The sequence below is a fragment of the Nicotiana tabacum genome, chromosome 6 (genome assembly GCF_000715075.1).
Source record: "Nicotiana tabacum cultivar K326 chromosome 6, ASM71507v2, whole genome shotgun sequence".
Taxonomy (NCBI): Eukaryota; Viridiplantae; Streptophyta; class Magnoliopsida; order Solanales; family Solanaceae; genus Nicotiana; species Nicotiana tabacum.
Genome location: NC_134085.1, coordinates 90,997,180 through 91,019,018, shown reverse-complemented (window position 1 = coordinate 91,019,018; position 21,839 = coordinate 90,997,180). Strand labels below are relative to the sequence as shown.

The 21,839-nt window shown below is 37.8% G+C and overlaps 1 protein-coding gene across 4 annotated transcripts; it reads left to right on the top strand.

Annotated features, from left to right (window-relative positions):
* Positions 1-16,170: 16,170 nt before the first annotated feature.
* On the top strand, positions 16,171-21,104 carry LOC107820577 (basic leucine zipper 23). 4 transcript variants are annotated; one of them, XM_016646885.2, is made up of 4 exons: positions 16,171-16,412; positions 17,031-17,138; positions 17,236-18,066; positions 20,697-21,104. In XM_016646885.2, exons 3-4 carry the CDS (start codon positions 17,271-17,273, stop codon positions 20,720-20,722), a joined length of 822 nt encoding a protein of 273 aa, XP_016502371.1. In that variant the 5' UTR covers positions 16,171-16,412; positions 17,031-17,138; positions 17,236-17,270; the 3' UTR covers positions 20,723-21,104. The 4 variants fall into 4 exon arrangements, with proteins under 4 accessions (XP_016502371.1, XP_016502372.1, XP_016502370.1 ...); XM_016646886.2 differs by having other exon boundaries at positions 17,031-17,165; XM_016646884.2 differs by lacking the exon at positions 17,031-17,138.
* The last annotated feature ends 735 nt before the right edge of the window (positions 21,105-21,839 follow it).

The following is a 21,839-nucleotide window of genomic DNA, read 5'->3' as shown; positions in this document are numbered from 1 at the left end:
TTCCCGAACTACGCAAAATCTAATTCATGTTCCCACATAATACGTAGGCAACCCACATCAGGTTCGATTACCATTAAAAAAATGAAGAAATGAAAAATATTGATAATAATAAGGACCGACTGAGTCTATTCTAACATGTTTTGTTTTGAATTGTGAAGAAAGTTGAGGTGGTCGGTTTGTGGTAAGCTGGAAACACAAGATCCAAGGAAAAATGATAACTGACATCGAAGCTGTTACAAGTGCTCAAGAGACTCAGGGTCAGAGGGTTCAACAAGAGTCTACTATGTTTGAGAAAAATAAAATACTGAAACAGCAAATGACCGAAATGTGTCAAGCATGGGCCAGTGGTCAAGGACCGCCTCGTCATAAGTCACAATTTGCTACACCGCAAGAGCAGTACCACTCTCTTGAGTACCACTCGTACTCGTTTGATCTTCCTGCAAACATTGAGAAGTCTGCCCGAAAGATGGTACAAGAAGAAATGACCCAAAGAGTGAAAATCTTAGAACAACGGTTGAAAAGCATGCAAGGGTTGACAGGTCAAAAGAGTGTTGCCTTCAAAGATCTATGTATGTTCCCCGATGTCCACTTACCACCTGGTTTCAAGACTCCCAAATTTGAAAAGTATGATGGACATGGAGATCCCATAGCCCACCTGAAAAGGTATTGCAATCAACTGAGAGGTGTGGGAAGAAATGAAGAATTGTTGATGGCTTATTTTGGGGAAAGCCTTACGGGAGTAGCATCCGAATGGTTTTTGGATCAAGACACATCTCGCTGGTACGTCTGGAATGACATGGCACAGGCCTTTGTCAATCAGTTCCAATACAACATTGGCATTGCTCCAGACCACATTTCCCTTTCAAATCTGAAGAAGAAACCAAGTGAAAGTTTCAGGGAATATGCCATTAAATTGAGAGAGCAAGCAGCTCGAGTTAAGCCACCCATGGATGACCACGAGCTAATCACTATCTTCCTTCAAGCGCAAGAGCTAGATTACTTTCAAAACATGATGTCCGCAGTTGGCAAATCCTTCTCGGAAGCAATCAAAATGGGAGAAATGGTAGAGAATGGTCTTAAGACATGCAAAATTATAAGTCAAGCAGTTCTTAAAGCCGCAACTCAGGCTGTCCAGGTTTAATCTGATAATTTTAGTGACACAAACGAGAAGGATGAAGAAATCATGATGACAACAGGGTCGAGAAGAGGTCACAGGATAGCACCTCAAAGGTATGCGCAACCTCATCAGGTTTCCCATGACTCCCCTGAGCACTACTATCCACCTCAGAACTCACAATACCCTGTTGCTCTACCTCAGTATGTCATCTAACCACCAAAACACCCCAGAAGGCGAGCACGAGCATCACAAAATCTCTACCAGCCTCCACAAAATTTTCAAGTGCCCTATAACCCACATCCCTGCCAGGGGTATAGAACGGAACAAATGTTGAAAGATAATTTTACACCAATAGGAGAGTCCTATGCAAGCTTATTTGAGAAGTTAAAGAATCATGACATGATTGCACCCATTCCTCCAAATCGTGTGGACCCACGTGCAAGGAGCTTTGACCCATCTAAAAGGTGTGAATACCATTCCAATGCCCAGGGGAACAATGTTGAAAGTTGTCGGGATTTGAAAAGAGAAATAGAAAGGATGATCCAGGAAAACCTAATTGTGATCCAAGGCAGTGACATCCAGAATATCACGCAGAATCATTTACCTGCACATCATGATGCACACTTTGTGGGGATGATGCCTGGGGACATGGAGTATGAGAATCCTCTCGGGAATTTGCTAATTGAAGTTAATGATTTTGAAATTGGAGAAGGCTCTGCTGATTCGGATGAGCAAATTTGTGGCTAAATATCAAGCCTAGCAATTGAAAAGTCATTCCCTTCTCACTAGGAAGGAATCTTGGTAGCTTGTTTTGATGTTTTTTCTATTATCTGGGTTATTTCAGGGTTGTGATCCAGATTTTATTTGTTTTATTGAGTCAAATCCTTCTATCCCTCCATTCTGTTTGTGTGAGTCTTGTCTGTTTGTTCTGTTGCTATTTTCATTATTCGGGTTATTTTAGGGTTGTAACTCGTATTTTAGGTTGCTTGTTTAGTTGTAAAACCCTTTTATCCTTTACTCAATAAAATATAGTTTGTCCTTTTGTGTCATTCTGTTCCTAGTTCTTTTCTCGCTAGTTCTAATGACATGACATGCATACGAAAATTTTGGCCAGATCATAGGAACTAATTTAATCTGGAATTCGATAACTAAAAAAATACTTTTGAGGATGAATAAAGAGTTGGAATACTTTGGAACTAAGGTCGAGTAAAATTCACCTTCAAATCATTGTGAAGATCGGGCCTGAGGATGTTTAATCAATTGATGTTTGTTGGAAAGTTTGTAACTAAGGGATGAAAAAATGTCTTGTGACCACAACACACCAAGAAGACAGACATGTTCGTCAATGTTGTGATCGCGAAAAGATACCATGTTTGACGTTCTTGAGGTTGGGAGGCCCTTTTTCTGCTACCCAAACACTTTATATCCTTTGCTACCCCTTTTGAGTCTGTGTTATTTTTCTTTTGACTACCCTCTTTCTGAATCAAGTTTAGAGTCAAAAAAAAAAAATACATGCCCCAAGAGTACAAACTGGGGCAGCTTTTAGAAAGTTTAAGTGAAAAAAAAAAGAATTGTCAAAGGTCCATGCCCTAAAAAATAGAAGTTGGGGCAAACAAAAAAAAAGAAGAAAAGGAAAAGGAAAAAAAAAGAAAAGAAAAAAAAAAGAGAAAAAACAGAAAGAAAGATGAAAACCAGTTTAGGCCAGATGTTTGAACTACGTTCGACCTGATTCCTTAAAAAATAAGGATACGTAGGCAGCCTCACGGTTCGGTCCAACCAAATAAGAATTTAGAAGAAAAAGAAAAAAAAATAGAAAAATAGAAAAATCCAAAAATCCCCAGCATCTGAAACTGGGGCAGAGATTTTATTTCACTTTTGAAAGAGTCGATTCCAAGAGTTGTAAGTCCACAACCCCCTTTACTTTGAGTTTATTTTGAGCCTTATCCAAAATCCTTCCAAATAAAGACCTCCCGATATACCTTCAAGAATGCCAAGAGAAGCATGCAATGAGCAACGGTTGTCACATAACGTAGAACACCGTCGAGTTTCTCACAAAAAGGGGAAGAAAAAGAAAAGAAAATGGGAGAGTCTTACTAGCGAAAACCCTCACGGGCACTGCAAGACGACGGTAAATAGAGATGAATAAATGAGAGAGACTTGTTGGTGAAAACCCCTCAGGGCACCACTAGTCGAAAGTGAGTCGCGAAGCTGATGCAAAGAATTGGCACGAACAAGCCCGACTTCAAAGCTTTTAAGAATGGCAAAAGGGAAGATTAGATTAGTTTGATAGATCAGGCCATTGAGTCCAAAATGCATGTCATGACCATTAAGGCTAGTTATTGGAAAAAAAAAGAAAAAAAAAAAAAAACTCTTCCTTCTGTCCTACCAACATGGGGCATTTCTTGTTAATATTATTTCTTTATAGCATTGTGTCCTTCCCTCTGAGTTAGTCCTTGTCAAAATAAGCAAGAAAAGATTTCAAAATCTGCTACCAGCTTTGCAGTTGCACAAAGTAAATTTGGCCAGTACACTCGGTTGTTACTGTCAATATACCTTGAGGATTCATACAAAGGCTTCCCCAAAAAGACCCTTTTCAGCCTACTTGGCGCAAGAAAGATAACCGGTGATTCTCTTTGACAGACAAATTGCTCAAAAAATAGAAAGTCATTCAAGATATCGGAAAGGGTTTCCTAGGCAAAGATCTCCAATTGAGATAAGGCTGATTGAGCCGCAAGTACAAATGATACTAGGTGTGAAACAATTAGGGTTGATGTAGAGCAAAAGTCTCTTGAAGCCGACTCAAGCTGATTGAGCAGAAGTCAAGCTGCCCAAAACTCAAGGCCACAAATCGACCACCATTTTCAAAACGGACAAATTTTTCTTTGTATGAAACAGGAACAAAGCGGTGCAAGGAAAGTGATTCAAAAAGAGAAAAAAACAAAAAAAAATGAAAAAAAAAACAAAAAAAAAAGAAGAAAAAGAAAAGACGTGAAGAGCCGACAAAGGGAAGTTTCTCAAATCTTTGACTTTATTTATCCTACTATTGTGCATAAAATCTTGTCATTGATCTTCACATTTTTCCTCCTAGGATAAAAAGTCCTAGTATGATGGATTTTCCTCCCAATATAAATCTTAGTCTGATGAATCTTTCTCCTAAGATAGAAGACCTAGTCTGATGAATTTCCTCCAAGGATCAAAATCTTAGTCTGATGAATCTTTCTCCTAAGATAACAGAAAAATACCTAGTCTGATGAACTTTCTCCTAAGATCCAAATCTTAATCTGATGAATTTTTCTCCTAAGATAGAAAACCTAGTCTGATGAATTTTCTCCTAGGATCAAAATCTTAATCTGATGAATCTTTCTCCTAAGATAGAGAACCTAGTCTGATGAACTTTCTCCTAGGAAAGAAATCTTAGTCTGATGAATCTTTCTCCTAAGATACCAAAAAAAAAAAGACCTAGTCTGATGAATTTTTCTCCTAAGATAGAAAACCTAGTCTGATGAATTTTCTCCTAGGATCAAATTCTTAGTCTGATGAATCTTTCTCCTAAGATACCCAAAAAAACAAAAAAAGAAAAAGAAAAAAGGACCTAGTCTGAAGAATTTTCTCATAGGATAAACGTCTTAGTTTGATGAATCTTTTTCCTAAGATAGAAAACCTAGTCTGACGAATTTTCTCCTAGGGTGATTTGACAAAAAGGAAGTCTGGATTTGAAAAAAAAGGTTGGGGGGGGTCAATTTTTGTTTTCTTAAGATTATCAATGTTTAATTTTCCTGAAATCAGGGGGGGCCACCTGGAGAATAGGGTCAGTCTTTACTTTAGTCAAGCTTAGTTTATAATTTTCCTAGTCTATTCTTTAGTTTACTCTCATCATTACATCAATAGTACACGTGGTTTACAATTTTGCTAACAACTCATAAATCTTCCTAGTGCAAACTGGGGCAGAAAAAATTTCTTTTGTTTTGTCTGTTTTGTTGTAATCAGGCACCCACCTGGAGAACAAGGGAAGACAACTCAAGTTTCAAGGGAAAGCAGTTTCGAAGGGAGACAGTTCAAGTTTCAAGGGAAAATGGTTCAAGGTGCAAGGGAAAATAATGTCAAGTAACAAGAGAAGACGGTTCAAGTTCAGCAATCAGGCGCCCACCTGGAAAAAAAAGGGGAATTCAATTCAGAATGCAATTCAGGTCAGCAACAAAAGAAGCTCGCGTCAAGAATGCGAGTTAGCAGTCCAAGATGATCAACATAAATTAGTCACAATTCAGAATAAAAACAAAAAAACAAAAAGAAAGACAAGAAGTGAATCCAAATGCAGAAGTTAATGAAAGATGTGAGCTGCTCAAGACAGGGCTGAGGTCACAAGCTCTGCATGTCCCGTTTTGGTCTGAAAAGCTGAAGAAGAACGAACTAGCACCTGCAACTAGCAAGCGTCAAGGTTCAAATCTAAAGTTTGCATGAAGAACCACTCAAGATCAAGCTTCAGAAGACTTATAGATAGGAATCTTGTAACTCGTAGTTGGTAGGCTTAGCTAGTCTTTTTCATGTTTTGATTTTTGATGTAATATCAGGACTGCGGACCGGAACCTCGGCGAAACGGCACCTCAATCGGCTCTCCACTTCGGCATACTCCATCACCTCATTCACCTCTGAACTACACGTGGCCTGATTCCTTTATAGCCAAGGATATGTAGGCAGCTCAGATACCAGGGCCCAGTCACATTCTCTTCCTTTCTCTTAGTTTTGGTCTCCCTAAATAAGGGTCGGGTCAAAAAACTTGTCTAGTCATTCTTTGTCTGAAAATACTTCGTATTTCCGGTCAAAGAGGGGCAGCTGTAGACAAGTGATTTTTGACCCTCCCCGAAATTTCACCTATTTTAGCTTAAAATATTTAGTCTAGGCCTAACCTCGATATTTTAAATAATTTTGACTCTTTTACTTTATTTCGTCACAAAAAATAAAAATTACAAAAAATATTTTTATTTTATGTACCTCTCATAAAGTAATAAATAAATAAATAATACAAAAAATAGTACCTTAATTTTATTTTTATATAATCTTGAAAAATACAAAAAAAATATGTAATAGTTTCATGTTTTAATATAGTTTAGTTTAATTAATTAGAATTTATTTTTGCATCATGTAGTATAGTTATCTTATATTAAGAGAATTTAGTTATGGTTTTAATTAATAATTTTTGGAATCTTCTTAGCCCAAAATTGAAACAAAAAAAAAAGACATGGTCCAACCTAATTACTCTTGGCTCATTCTTCCCAACCTATTAGCCCATTTAAGTGCAAGATTTAATCATAGCCTTCTATTTCCTTCTAATCCAATGACCATCATCCTTTTTCACTTCCATATAAAATACTCAATTATAGAAACTCTACCCCAAGTTTTTCAATTCCTAGACCTAGCTAAGAAAAAGGATTCCTACACAAAAAAGGGAGAAGCTGTGCAGCAGTTAACAGACACCAAAAACAAAACAAAAAGCTTCTGCCGTCTAATTCCCAACCTAACTCCCACCCTTCCAAAATCACGTCCTTTCACTTTCTTTTAGGATTTTGTTAGTTTCTTTTGTACATTTACATACAGTAGTTTAGGAAAGCAGCTAGAAAGCAGAGATTCGGGAAATTCTTCACGCATCAAGAGGAGGAATCGTAGGCGATCAAGGATTGAAATTCTAAAACTAATAAAAGCAGCAAAGATCGTGACTCCACAAAAATCAGAAAATTAAGAAGTTTAACTTGGACAAAATCATGAAGCTTATTTAAGATAGAAGACTGTATTAGATTAACACATGAAAATGGAGTTTGATTGAAATTTGAGTTTTGGTCATATTCGAGTTCTAGTTTTCCGGCGAGTTTCGAGGTTGTCGTTCGAGGTTCTGTTCGCGATTTTGTTACTTGTGAGCTTCAAAACAGTCCAAGCATTTGAATTGTAAATTCAGCTGAAGGTTCATTTCTTACTCTTATTTCTAAATATTTTCTCTGTATTCCTGTCATCAATTTTTCATGATTTTGAATGATATATAATTGTTCTGCTGTTTCATTCTTTGTTTAAGATTATTTTGTTGAGTTTTTCATTTGATTTTGGGTACATACATGGATTAGTTAGTTTTATCCATTTTAGAAGGTGAATGCACGTCATCTATTTGGTCAATTGTTTTGAACCCAAAATTCGCCGAGAACATAATTAAAATTAAAAACAAGTTTTGGATTGTGAGTTAAAAAAAATGAATTTGGACTCGGGCGTATATTATGAGGTTGACTTTAAATAATTTTGTTTCTCTTTTATTCTAGCTCCCATTAAGAACCGCTAGTAGCATTGCTTTAGGCGCGATTAATAAATTGTCATAGCTACGGGTACGGTTCCCGTGACGTAGTTGTGACGCTTAATTTCCAAAACTCGGGTGTGCATTTATGTGACCCAAATTTAAATCTCAGCAACGTTTGATAAAATGTGTCGTGGACCGCAGGTGCATTTATGTGACGTGGTTCATGACGTATTCTAGATGACGTTGAATCTTTCTCCTAAAAAATAATTAAATAAAAGCGGTTAGAAAATTAAAATTGAACCATAGGCTAAACATGTATTAAAAATCAGATAATAGGCCAATTATAACAGTTGAGCGACCGTGCTAAAACCACGGAACCCGAAAATGCCTAACACCTTCTCCCGGGTTAACAAAATTCCTTACCCGAATTTCTGTGTTCGCGGACTATAATACAGATTCAATCTTTTCCTCGATTCGGGATTTGAACCAGTGACTTGGGACACCATAAAATTATCCGAAGTGGCGATTCTGATTTTTAATAAATTAATAATCTCATTTCGATTGTCACTTTAAGTTGGAAAAAACTCCCTTTATACCCTCTCTTCCGGGGGCGCAGGAAAAAGGAGGTGTGACAGGGTCGACGTTTAACTTGTGTGTGGCAATGTCTTTTGGGATGCCTGGCATATCTGCATGGGAGAAAGCAAAAAAATCAGCTTTATCAATTAAAAATTTATGAAAATTACCTAGGTCAGAGAGTTTATGGCCGATGTAAGCCTTTTTGTTGTTGTCGTTGTAATCTAGTTGAATGGGATCGAGGTCTTCTATCGTTGGCCCTACGGGTTCTACGACATCGAGGTCCTTGATGATGTCTTTCGGTACGTCTAGTTCGGCCCCTGACTTTGGTCATTGCTATGCTTTTAAGTTTGTTCCCTTTAACTGTTGAGTGTTTGTACAATCCTGAGCGATGTGATAGCATTCTTGGGTTGTGCGTTGTTAGCCTCGGATGTTGAATATCCCCTAGGGAGTAGGGAACTTGATTACTTGATACAGGCTGGACGGGATGGCCCTCATGGCATGTATCCATGGTCGCCCTATGATGGCATTATAAGTCGTGTCCTGGTTCATGACATGGAACATCGTTTCTAGGGTGACGCCCCCGGCCAGGAAGAGTATCGTTATCTCCTTTGAGGTTCGCTCAAATACATTGTTAAAACCTATTAGTGTTATGCAACGAGGCACTATCTTGTCCTCGAGTCTCATTTGCATGAGAACTCGAGGGTGGATAATACACGCGCCGCTTCCATCGTCTACCATTATTTTTTTTACATCAGTATCCGAAATATGTAAAGTAATGACAAGAGCATCGAAGTGAGGAAAAGTCAAACCGTGGGTGTCTAACTTATCGAAGATGATACTATCTTCGAGGTCATCATACCATTCATGGGTGACCAGCCGCTTCAGTTTATGTGTGGTGGTAAACTTCACGTGGTTGACTGCTGCTTCATCGCCCCCGCAGATGATTATTTGGATGGTGCAGGCAGGGGAGGGTGGCTTTGGAGGGCCTTGGTGTTGTTCTCGTCCGCGGCCAAAGTTGGCTCGTCCTCGGTCGCTCATCAGCTCCCTCAGGTGCCATTGGTTTAGCATGTTCACTACTTCTTGTCGTAGGGTTATGCAGTCCTCAATTTTGTGACCCCATTCTTGGTGAAATTCATAGAGGACGTTCGACTTTCGGGTACTTGGGTCGGACTTCATGTTTTGCGGCCACTTCACTTTTGTGCCAAGCTTCTCTAGTGCGTACACTATTTCTGAAGGGGAAACACAAAAATTGTGAGCAGATAAGAGTTGAGGCATACCTTTTTCGTTTTGTTGTGTCCCCCTATGTACGGCCTGGACGACCCTTCCGTATGTCGAGGGGATGGTAGAATGGTTGTTCTGACATAGGGTTGATGTTTGTCTCGGTTGAGGCATGGGCCTGATTGATCTCTTCGACTGTCAATACGACGGTCTTTCCTCTGCTCCGTTTGGACTAACGTTAACCATTGGGTTGGACCGTTAAGGTCATCCTCGTCTGCTCTCACCTCGGCAGTAGGCGTTGTAAATTTCTTCCTAAGTGGTGGGAGGGTATTTCATGAGCCTGCTTAATAACTTTCTGGTCGCTCTCGACCCATTCCTGTTCAACCCATTTTGGAAAGCTGTTACCGCCATCCCTTCTGATACATTCGGTAAGCTCATTCTTACCCTGTTAAACCGAGCGAGGAAGTCCCTGAGTCCCTCGCCAGGCGATTACGTAACGGCGAATATATCGTTCACCCTGGCCTCCGCCTTCTTAGCCCCTGCATGGGCGGTGACGAACTTGTCGGCCATTTCTTCGAACGTTATTATTGATCGTGTTGGTAATTGTAAGTACCAGGTTAGGTCTCCCCCTGTTAAGGTCTCGCCGAACTTTTTCAGTAATACCGATAACACCTGCTCCTTTGAAAGGTCATTGCTTTTTACCGTTGGACGTAATGAATGATGTGATTTCCGCGGCCTGTGGTACCGTCGTATATCTTCAAGTATGGTGGCATTTTGAAGGTCTTGGGTATGGCATGCGGGGCTGCCTCCTTACTATATGGTTGTTCGACGAATCGGTCGACATCCCGTTTTGGTAGCAGTTTTGGGGCACCCGTATCTTATCGACCCTTTCTTGATGTTCCCTCATCTGATCGCGGAATGCTTTATTCTCGTTTTTCATTTCTTTCATTTTCTTTAAAATGGTTTCCAGTGCATCATTACCTACATCAGCAGCAGTGTGAGTGCTACCTGTTGGGGGAGCGGGTTGTTCGCCGGTGGCCGCTGTGGTATTTGCTGGCGTGACATTTCTACTCGCCCTTTGAACAGGTTTGTTGAGTATGTTGTTTAGGGTACTTGTCAGCCACTCCTCCAGTAATGTTTTCACTGCTGGTGGCGCTTCCTCAGTTGTGGACGTGGAAGCTCCCCTTTCGTGTGAAGCGGTTACGCTCCCATGAGGGGGGGGGGGTAAATCACTTCGCCTGGGTGTAGCACTCGGCGTCACATTCTCATCATCTTCTATGTCGTCCTCGTTGATGGTATTTAAGATATTGGTAGCGACACCCACTATTGCTTTTTGTCTTTCATCTCCTTTTCCTTCCATTTGTTAGTTCGTGAAAACGAGGAAAAGATGGTTGTCCCCTTTTTTATTAATCTAGAAGAAACTAAAATTTTAACTAAAAAGTCCCCACAGACGACGCCAAATTGTTTGACCAAAAAGTATCGGGCTCTTGGTTAAACTAATTAAAGATGAAACAAAGGGTGAATCTTAGTTACATATAATAAATTCTAGATCAAATCTTGTAGAATATTGGTAAGATGAACGGCATTTGAGAGCATTAAATAGCAGCTTTGTACTAAGTAATTATCAATAGATATTATAACATGAACATGAAATAAATGTAGATAATGATAATAAATGTAATAAGAAAGAATCTACCACCCAATTATTATATGATTTGGATGGTTCTTTCTTCTGTCAGCCACATGGAAGGATGAGAAGTGAAGATGGATAAGGAATCTTTGGGTCTTGTGAACAAAGATTAAACAACGTATGCTTGAACAAGATAATCGGTGAACAAGACAACTCTGGTATATTCGTTCTAGTCAACCTTTTACAATGTACTCTTATCAAAAAGTCAAGATCCCCCTTTTGTTCTCTATCTCTTCCTATTTATAAGGGATATTTCCAAGAAATCCTAAAAAGTACAAAATAAGGAATATCCAAAGGAAAATTCCTTGTGTCCACTTTTGAACCTATCCTACCGTTATTTCTTTACCCCAGCAGCTCATCCTCGACAACAGTCTTCTTGAAGACGGCTTCCCGCTATCACGCAGTGGCTCACCCTGTCCTCGATCATGTTTATCTACCGTTATCAAGTCGCCAAATTTAGACCAATACATCTATCATGACCCATGTAATAGATTTTATTTTATAAAATCTATCTAATCAATTTGGCTCCTCAATTTTTACTGGAGACTCCTATGGAAAGCTTAACTGGATTTTATTTTCAAAACATACATTTTAGGTTTGGTATCTGAAATATGATTGATTTTGTGTGTGGATTTTAAATTATGTATGGCTGTAAAGAACTTGATGATAGTGTAAATATTTTATACTATCGTGTAATGCTTTTAAAAATACTTTATTTGCAAGTACACCATCTCCTAATTGCCTAAAATATAAATCAAAAAACCAATTCTGATCATATAGACCTAATGAAGGAGAAAGTTTAGGGGGAAAAGGGGGTTGTGGTGGGAGGGGGGTGAAGAGTCTCCAATTATAAGGTCGAACAAAAAGGATTTAAAAATACTGGACCTAATGACAAAGGCGGCTGGAAAGTATTTTGTAGAGACTGAAGTAGTTGCTGCGACTCCGCTATGCAAGTTAGCAAGTGGTGACCAAACGCCAATAAACAAGAGTTATGATAGATTGACAATTAATACATTGCATGAAAAGGATTTATTAAAAAGTGAAAATAAAAAATAAAAACGATTTTTATTACGAGCTTTCAAAAGGCTGATGAATTTATTGACATGCGAATATAGTTTTAATATAGGTGGACTAAGAATTCAAATTTTATGAATTTAAGTTTAAGATTCTACTATAGTATTTTTTATTTATTAAATTCGAAATTAATAATTTATACATATCTAGTAAACTCTTAACACATACCGAATTCAGCAAAACTTAAGGTCGAATAAAGTCATATCTCACACATTACATCCGTTCCTAAGTCTTAATTGAACAAGGAATCACAGAACTTCTAAGTGTAAAGAAATATGATAACTATACACAATTGAATGGAATGTGTATACTTTCACTGTTTCAATTTATATGATATAGTTTTCTCGATACAAAATTTAAGAGATAAGAAAGATTTTTTTTAAACTTGTTGTCTTAAATATATCATAATTTGTATAGCTAGAAAAAATTCTCTTTAAGAGTGTGTTTGATATGAAGGAAAACATTTTTTTCATTTTTGGTATAGCTATTTACTTTTTTTTTTCATTTCAACAAATGAATATTTTTTTCTTCATGATATAAAAAGAAATTTTTTTGTCAGGAAAATGAATATTTTCTTTTCATGATGTAGAAAAAGTATTTTTTTTATTTCAATAAAATGAGTAAATTACTTTCATGTTGTAAAAAGAGTAATTTCTTTTTCAACCAAAAAAAGAGTATTTTCTTTTTAGTTATGGAACACAAATTGTAACGTTATTTTTGCGTAAAAAAGTAAAGTAGCACATTAGTTCCTTTGGGTTTGTGTAATTTTTTAGAAGAATAATTAAATTCTTGAAGAAAATAGAGTCCAGAGAATGTTGGGTATTTGGAGGGGGAGCAGCAAGAAAACATAGGGACTTGGGGGAAGTGGAGTGGGCGAGGAGAGTAGCATAAAAATATTTTCCTAAAAATAATTCTACTCTTGTGATGACCCAAATGGTCATCTTATATTTTAGAACTCGATTTCGTATTCCGAGGTCTTTAAAACCTCATTTTATTCCTTCTCGATTTGTGTGCGCAGTCTGGGCGTATTTTCGGAAAGCTTTTATGTCGAAGGTTGGTAAAAATAAAATTTTTTGCTATTAAAAATTGATTTAGTTGACTTCGGTCAACGTTTTGAGTAAACGCGTCCCAACTCATATTTTGATAGTCCCGGTGAATCCGTATTAAAATATAAGACTTGGGCGTATGCTCGAAATCGAATTCCGAGGTCCCTAGCTCAAGAAATGAATTTTTGATGAAAATTGAAAGTCTGAAAATTTAATGGTTTTAAGAATTCCGTTAATGTTTGATTTTCTTGGTATCAGGACCGTATTTGGTTTCGGAGCCCGGTACAGGTCCAAAATAAAATTTATGCCTTGTCTATGGAATTTGGTGAGAAACAGAATTAATTTGACGTAATTCGGACGTCCGGTTGTGGAAATAGGAATTTCAATGTGTTCTTAAGAATTTCATGTGATTTGGTGCTAAATTCGTAGTTCTAGGTGTTATTTTGGCGATTCGATCGCACGAGCAAGTTCGTATGATGTTTTAAGACTTGTGTGCATGTTTGGTTTGGAGCCTCGAGGGATCAGATGAGTTTCGGGTAGGCTACAGAGTGATTTAAGCTTATGAAATTTTGCTGGTATGCTTCAGGCATGTAAACTTCGCAATTGCGAGGTCTAGCTCGCAAATGCGAGCCTCGCTTTTGCGAAGAAAGTTCGCATTTGCGAGCAATGGGCAGGGAGGGGCAGCTTCGCAATTGCAAAGCTTTGGTGGCAATTACGACCCTGGCAGTTCACATTTGCGAACCAGGGGTTGCATTTGCGATATTAGCACGGCCAGGTGAATCTTCACATTTGCGAACCCGATATCGCAAATGCGATACCTATAACTGAGCAAATAGTTGAAAACGGAATTTTTCATTCATTCTTTAATGTTTCATAACCTAAAACACAAGTGGCGATTTTCTAAAGACTTTTTCTTCCCTAAATAATAAGTAAGTGATTCTTAACTAGTTTCTTTCAATCTTTTACCTCTTTTTACAAGATTTCAACCTAGAATCTAAGATTTTCATGATGAAATTGGGGATTTTTGGGTAGAAGCTAGGGATTTCGAAATCTGGGGATTTAGATCTCAAATTAAGGTCGGATTCAAAAATCAATTATATATCCGGGCTCGGGGGTGAATGAATAATCGAATTTTGGTCCAAATGTCGGGTTTGGACCAAGGGGGTCGGGTGTTGACTTTTTTAAAAATGACCTAAATTGAATTCCTTGCAATCGTTGGTAGTTCCTAAGGCTTAGATTAAATTGTTTGATTTGTAATTTGCTAGATTCTATTGGTCCGGAAGCTTGTGTGAAGGAAAAAACGGTGATTGCGATTTGAGTTGGCCGTTGAAGCGAGGTAAGTGTTGTGTCTAACTTTGACTCGAGGGACTAGGAACCCTTGACTTAGTTGCTATATGAAAATCTAGGTGAGGTGACGAGTACCTATGCGCCGTCAATTTATCTGTTTTGCTTGTTTTCTTCCCGTTCATAATATATTGCTTCCTGCCTTAACTGCTACATGCTTCACTGGTATTTCCATGCCTAATTGCTACTTGTCAGACATTGATTTTCATTGTTGAAGGTATTAGCTATTCCGTAGTTCCATTGTCTCATATTATTGGCTCAAGTTGGTTTATCGGTTTTTTATGGTATATTTTGGATTGGTTTTGCTGAGTAGTATTATCTGAGTGAAGTTTCATAATTGTACAACTTTTCGTTTGCTTTGGTTTGAGGTTTAAGTATTATGGAGAGTTTTGAGCTAAATTGTGAAATTCCTATTCTTATTGTATGATTGGTACTGATATAGTGGGATCGGGTTTGCACTCCGTAATAAGAGGAATAAGGGTGATATATTGAGGAGGAATAAGGGTGAAATGCTATTATATGGTGGGATCGGGTTGCACGCCGCAACACGAGGAATAATGGTGGTATATTGAGGAGGAATAAGGGTGAATTACTATTGTACGGTGGGATTGGGTTGCACACCGCAACTGGAGGAATAAGGGTGGATTGATATGGAGTAATAAGGGTGAATATTTATATTGATATTGATTATATGGTGGGATGGGGATGCACGCCACATCAGTTTATGTGTTTATGTATCTTTCTTCTACTGTGAAGTTATTATGTAGTTTTGCATTTCACTTAAGGATTGGTTATAACTGTGTTGCGGTGAGATAATTGAGTTCTGTATTCATTCCTTGCAAGTTACAGTTTTATTTTGTTCCGTTCTTCTTTCTGCTTTTATTATACACTGTATGCAGATTATATTGTAATTGCCCCGCCGTAGCCTCGTCACTACCTCGTCGAGGTTAGGCTCAGCACTTACCAGTACATAGGGTCGATTATACTGATACTGCACTCTGCCCTTTCTGTACAGATTTTGGAGCAGGTAGTGGCTGATCAGAGGTCGGTTGCAGATATTTCCAACTAGGACACCCAAGGTAGTCCTGCTGGCGTCCGCAGGCCCTGGCGTCCCCTTCTACATCTCTACATTATTGTTTTCTTTATTTTCAAAATAGTTGTAATTTCTTTCAGACTGATGTTTGTAGAAAAATCATAGTACGTTCGTGGATTGTGACACCTGATTCTGGGTAGTAATAGTAATAGCTTTGGCAATACTTTATAAACAAAGAAGATGTTTACTTACTTCCCCAATTATGATCACTTGTTTTAACTTGTTTACTTTCATTCACTGAATCGTAAAGGAAATTGGTTAGTAATACTCTAACGTTGGCTTGCCTAACGAGTGTGATGTTAGGCGCCATCACGTTCCCAATGGTGGGAATTCCGGATCGTGACAACTCTCTAACCAAACAGTAGAAAATATTTTCCAGAAAAAGTTTCCCACTCACAAACCAAACAAGAGAAAATAAGTGATAAAACCACTCATCTTTCATAAAAATATTACCCAGGAAAATATTTTTCTTCGTACCAAACATACCCTAAAAGTAAAATAAAAAGTTAAAGTTGAATTATTTTTAAAATATAAAAAGATATATTTTTCTTAAACAGATCATTAAGTCAAATAATCTCATAAATGCCCAGGAGAACAGAGAATATTTAGCATTATATAGTGGCATGACTAATACAGAGTGGGCTGGTGCAGCACCGCAAGTTGTAGTTTTGTTCAAGGAAATTCCATGATTAAAGAATTACAAGAGGCCCCTCAAGTAGGTATAAATAACAATTGAGTATCTGACTTTTCCATAGAGTGGAAGAGGAGGACCCTGCTGCATTTGTTGGACTAGTATTGGCCCCTCTCTCCTTCGACCATTCTTTTTCCGCCATTAAAAGATTTGCCCATATATCTCTAGAATCACCTTTTCTAGGGTTCCCCTTTTCCTACACAACTCGCATATTCTTTAGTTTTCGCTCTTCTTTTTAATCCCTCTCTTCATCAACTCAGACTCCAGTCGCTGCATCATTGTTAACCTCGTAAGGTTCTTTTTTCTTTGTCGTTGTCTTCTGAAAGTTTAAGCTCATGAATTAACTTGAGATTGAGGCATAATAGTTGTTGTTAAGATCGTGAATAAAAGTCGTTTTTTTTCTGCGTTAAATTTATGTGGCAAATTCTGGGTTTTGACTCTTGCGGTGAATGGGAGAGTGGGTTGTCTCTTTTAAGCTATTTCGTATGGGAAGTTAAATTTTTTGTTAGACTTTCAACTTTAATGAGTAGTATTCAAGATTCAATTTTTCTGCTTTGAAATCATGTGACACATTAAATATAGATTTTGTTTATTGTTTTAGAAGGTGGGATAGTTGGGCGGGTCTGATAAGTTATTTCGTATAGAAAGTTAAAATCTTTGTTGGAATTTCAGCTTTACAATACTTCAATTTTCCTGGCAAAGCATAGTTATATTACTTATTGTACTCAAATTTTGAACTCCTTGCTGTGTTCTCTTGCTTTTCCTTTCTAGGATTTTGATTCATTTGCAAATTTGAGTTTTGCATCATTGGGTTGAGCGTAGGAGTGGGTTAGTTGTGTGTGTGTTAAAGGTATTTTGTGTGCAACCAAGTTAAACTTGTAGTTAGAATTTCAACTTTTGCTTTCAGGGGTTTGTCCCTCCTCCTGACATCACGACTAGTTGTTGAGACTTCTGAGTTTGGAGGTGCAATATGATCTGGATAGGGGTCTCTTAGTTCCGAACCATGAAGCTCTAGGTGGACTATTTTATTTAAAATAAAAAAGTGAGTAGAAAGAGTAAGGGTTGCTAAACCTGTGCCTCAGTAGTCCTAATTCCTTGGGTTTATCCTGCAGATTGTGGCTTATTTAATTCTTTTGGGATTTCTGTGATGGATGACGGTGAGCTGGAATTTTCTAATCAAGAAATGTTGTCAAGTTCAAATTTTGGTGAATTTCCAGACAGTGGTTCAATGGACAGTTTCTTCAATGAAATTCTCAAGGATACACATGCTTGCACTCATACGCACACCTGCAATCCACCTGGCCCTGATAACACCCACACACATACATGTTATCATGTTCATACCAAAATTGTCCCTCCCCTGAGTGAGGATAAGACAGCCAGTGATGATACTGCTGAATCCGCAGAGGGAAAAAGAAAGAAACGGCCTTTGGGTAATAGAGAAGCGGTTCGTAAGTACCGTGAGAAGAAGAAGGCTCGAGCTGCCTCATTAGAAGATGAAGTTGTCAGATTAAGGGCTATAAATCAGCAACTCATGAAAAGGCTGCAGGGTCAGGCTGTGTTGGAATCTGAGATTGCAAGGCTCAAGTGCTTGCTTGTGGATATCCGTGGAAGGATTGAAGGTGAAATTGGATCTTTTCCATACCAGAAGCCTATGAAGAGTGGGGATGTTTATCAGAACCTTGTTAATCCTAATCTCCCTGGAGCATATGTGATGAACCCTTGCAACTTGCAATGTGATGATCGGGTTTACTGCCTCCACCCTGGATCAGAAGGTAAAAGCTTGGATGACACAGCATTAGATGGACAAGGCTTCGATAACTGTGAATTTGAGACTCTCCAATGTTTGGGTAATCAGACCTCTGAACTGAAGGAGGGTTCTGGCTGTGCATTGGGTAATGGGGCTCCTACTGGAAACCCTTCTGGTGGGAGTAAAAGAAAAGGTGAACTTGACTTCAATTTTAATTTTAATTTCACTTTTTGGTATGGACTTAACTACTCTGAAACCTGAAATAAATGAAGATTGAAGCGTCATCCTTTTGGTTTACATGAATCCTGATTATATACTTTTTCACATGCATGTCTTTATCATGTTCAGTTACATCATTTATATAACCAGGGTGGCTTCCTTAGACCTTGCGTTTAGAGGCGTGCACTGAAGTTTTAAAATGCATATCATGGTTTATTGTTTTATAGGAAATTCCACTAATGACAATATTTAGCAGGACACAAATTAAATATAATGAGTAGTCTTTGGCATGCTTGATTATGCTTAAGAAAGATTCTTGAAATGTTAAGACAAGTGTTTACTTGGAACAAACTTCCGTAACCTCTCAAATCTGAAAAAGTACATGGTTCGAGTTGGATCGGGTTCAGCACTTGAAAGCTATAGAAGAAGAGTCTATTCAATCAAGTCAAAGGGTGGAGTCCCCTTATAATAAATAGAAGAGAATCCTATATCTGCCGACCCTGCTTAACTACCTAAAATTTAACAGTATAGCATGTAAATACCTAAAAAAATATAGCAGTACTTGTTAAAAAAATGAGTGTATATGTGTGCATAATGCTTATGGTCCTGTATCCAAAGACACGAAGTTCTAATTAATTTTTCATTTCTGATGTTTGCTGAATATATTACACTGATCTTTCATAGTTATTTGACAAATATTATTAAATAATTACAGATCTTGAATAAGTACTAATAAATCATAAAGTGGTCGTATTATATCATTGTTGGGCAGTGATTTAAGTTTTTGTATAAGGATGCAGTGCAATCCTCGGGGGCTTTAAAGTTTTCCAGCAGTTAAATAGTTGGCTGAACACACATAAACTGCCCCTCAAACTTGCCCAATTTGTTCATTTAGACACCTGAACTAAGGCTGTACCTATTGAACACACCTATCCCGTGTTCAAATTGTGTCAATCGAACACATATCTCACAACTCTAAACTAATTTCAGTGCATGAATTCCACTTGCTGTGACGTGGAAAATGAAGCCAATCATAAAAATACACGTCATCAAAGGAAAAAAAGGCAAGATTAAGAAAAGAGAAGTTGATTGGAAAAGAATCCTGGCAGACCTTCATATTTCCGGCGACAAATCCTATTTGAGCAAGCTCCATCCTGATTGGTACTAAAGATTCTTGTCTTTCTATTAGTCTTGGTGCTAAATAATCTTTGCCTCCAGAAATACCATTTTTTTATCGTTATCCCCCGGTCCAGGGTCCCTCTTCCTTATAAAAAAAATAAAAATAAAAACCATTTCTTTATCTTTGTCTCTTCCTCTCCATTCTCTTCAGCAACAGTATTCATCAATATCCTCATCACATTACTTCGCTCGTCCCATTAGTGATTTGTTTGTTTGAAAAGCCAGCAGCCACCGGTGCCCTTCATTTACGGCAACCCAAATGTTGTCGTTTTGCGTGATGACACTGTTTCCAAGGTCGAAAAAGGACCTTTTCATCGGAACGTTCATGCTGTCAACTGAACTCAGGCAGTTACCGTGTTCTTTCCTATCTTGATCCATCTGAACCAATCCATTTTAAACTGAGGAAAAAAAATGCTCCGGTAATTATCAAATTGCGTTGAATTTCTTTGCTAAATCATTGTATGGAGTGAACCCATTAGAGACTAAGCTAGAAATTGACGGGCCGACATTGATCGGAAAACTAATGTTGGCACGGTGGTAGTAGTAGGCTAGTAGCTGAGAGAGATGAACGAAAAAGAGAAAAATTTAAAAAATTCCTCACCTGTCCTTGGGACCCACGTAATTAGCATTATATAGGCATATCACACTCTTAAACGATGTGTGGAACACACTCGGTGTCATGTCAACATCGTGTGTCTGATAAGTACATTTTCAACTGACAACTGTTGTTCAATAGGTAAAAGCATTAGCGCAGGTGTCTAAATGAAGAAATCGGGCAAGTTTGATGGGCCATCCATATATTCAGCCTAAATAGTTCAATTGTGAAGAGTTACATTTTCGTCTGGTTCCCTCAAGTCCCAGAAAGATTCTACCTTTTCACGACTTGAAAGTAACTTAACTTTAACTCTATTTCGATAAAATAATATGAATGGTTTAGATTGCAAAAGTTCTAATCTTTTATATCTTTATGTAGCATAAACTTATGAAGTTCCATATTCAAAGAGAAAATTTCTCATATTTGATCTTACTCTTAAATTTGTCAAATTGAGACATCGACAGCCTTCGACAGTGAGTTCTTTTGCGTCAGTTGGCTTATATTATTGCCGTCAACACTCTTTTCTTCTAGAAAAGGAAGAAAAATGCGCTTGGGGGGTGGATGTTCTTTTCATATTTGATCCTTGCATGTTGTTGCTTACCGTTCTGGGGGCTTATATGCCAACACCTTGGTTATTGGCATTTTAATATCAAAGGAAAACTGCATGGCAAAGCACCAGAATTTAACATTTGGGTTTACATCCCCAATGAGCTGAATGATAAAAGCGATCGACTTAGCAAGTCAACTATTTTCAGATGTGATTTTCCGATTTTCCTATCTCACTTTTTGTTGTACTGATCTTTGCTCTGTTCTCTTTTTAATATTAGCAGGGACTCGAGCTGCAATAGCAAGTTGATGAACTGCTTAGACAGAGGCATCTTCGTTTTTTGCGAATAAGTACATTGTGTTATGTTACTTCTCCCCTTTTTGGGGTTTCTTTCCAGCATCTTATCTTCATCATGTTCAACTTTATAAAGATTTTCTTTTTCTGGCTCCTCAGCGGGCAGTCTAGTAGGTGTGTAAATTTCAGTCATCTATCTTGAGTGTGGGGTAAAGCAGGACAATTGAATGCATGTAGCTAGAGGAACCCGTAAGGAGGAGACAATATATTGGTCTTCTGTAAAGATCTTTACGCTTTGTTTCTCAGTCTAGTATTGTTCTATTATTTTGGCGTGTATTCTGGCTAACCTTTGTTTGGTGAATCGACAAACCCTCATGGATGGATCTGTGAATTTCAACCACTGAATTAATGGTGGTTTGGTCTGCTGATTGTGGTTCTGCCGTCCATGGTTGGTTACCATGCTTCCATTGCTTTTTCTCAAAGTGCATTTGCATGGTTCCAAGGTTTTTCATATCCTCTCTTTAGTTTGTCACAAATTGGTGTGCTCAGTAGTTGAGCTGTAGAAAGTAGATAATTGTCATGTGAGATGCATTCTGGATCCGTTATCCTCTTTTTATTTTCTGAGAAAATGATTGAGTTCAATGTATTGTGCTGTAGAAAGTGGAAAATTCTCCTTACCAATAAGTGCATAATAATTGAGGGAACCAATTCTGGTCCTGAATGGAGAAATTTGGACTAGCCTTGTGTGTATTCTTATGTCATTATCTTTCATGTTTTGTTTTTCATAAATGGAGACTGGAGGTATGTCAAAAAATTAAAGATGAGTTTTGAATCTTTCGTCTCAGCTGTGGAAGGCAGGGAGCTTTTATAACAGTAGGAGAGTTGGCTATCATTTTTCGCTTTACAACCTAAACGTTAGCCCGTTTGGACATAATTTTTTTTTCTTTTTTCCAAAATAATCACTTTTTTTTCAACACAGTGTTTGTTCATAAAATTTTTAATTTTTACATTTTGAAAATTTTCAAAAATTTGAAAAATTTTAAAAAACTATTTTTTAAAATTTTCACTCAAATCACTCAGACAACTTCAAAAACAACCCAAACTGAAATTTATGTCCGAATACAACGCTAAT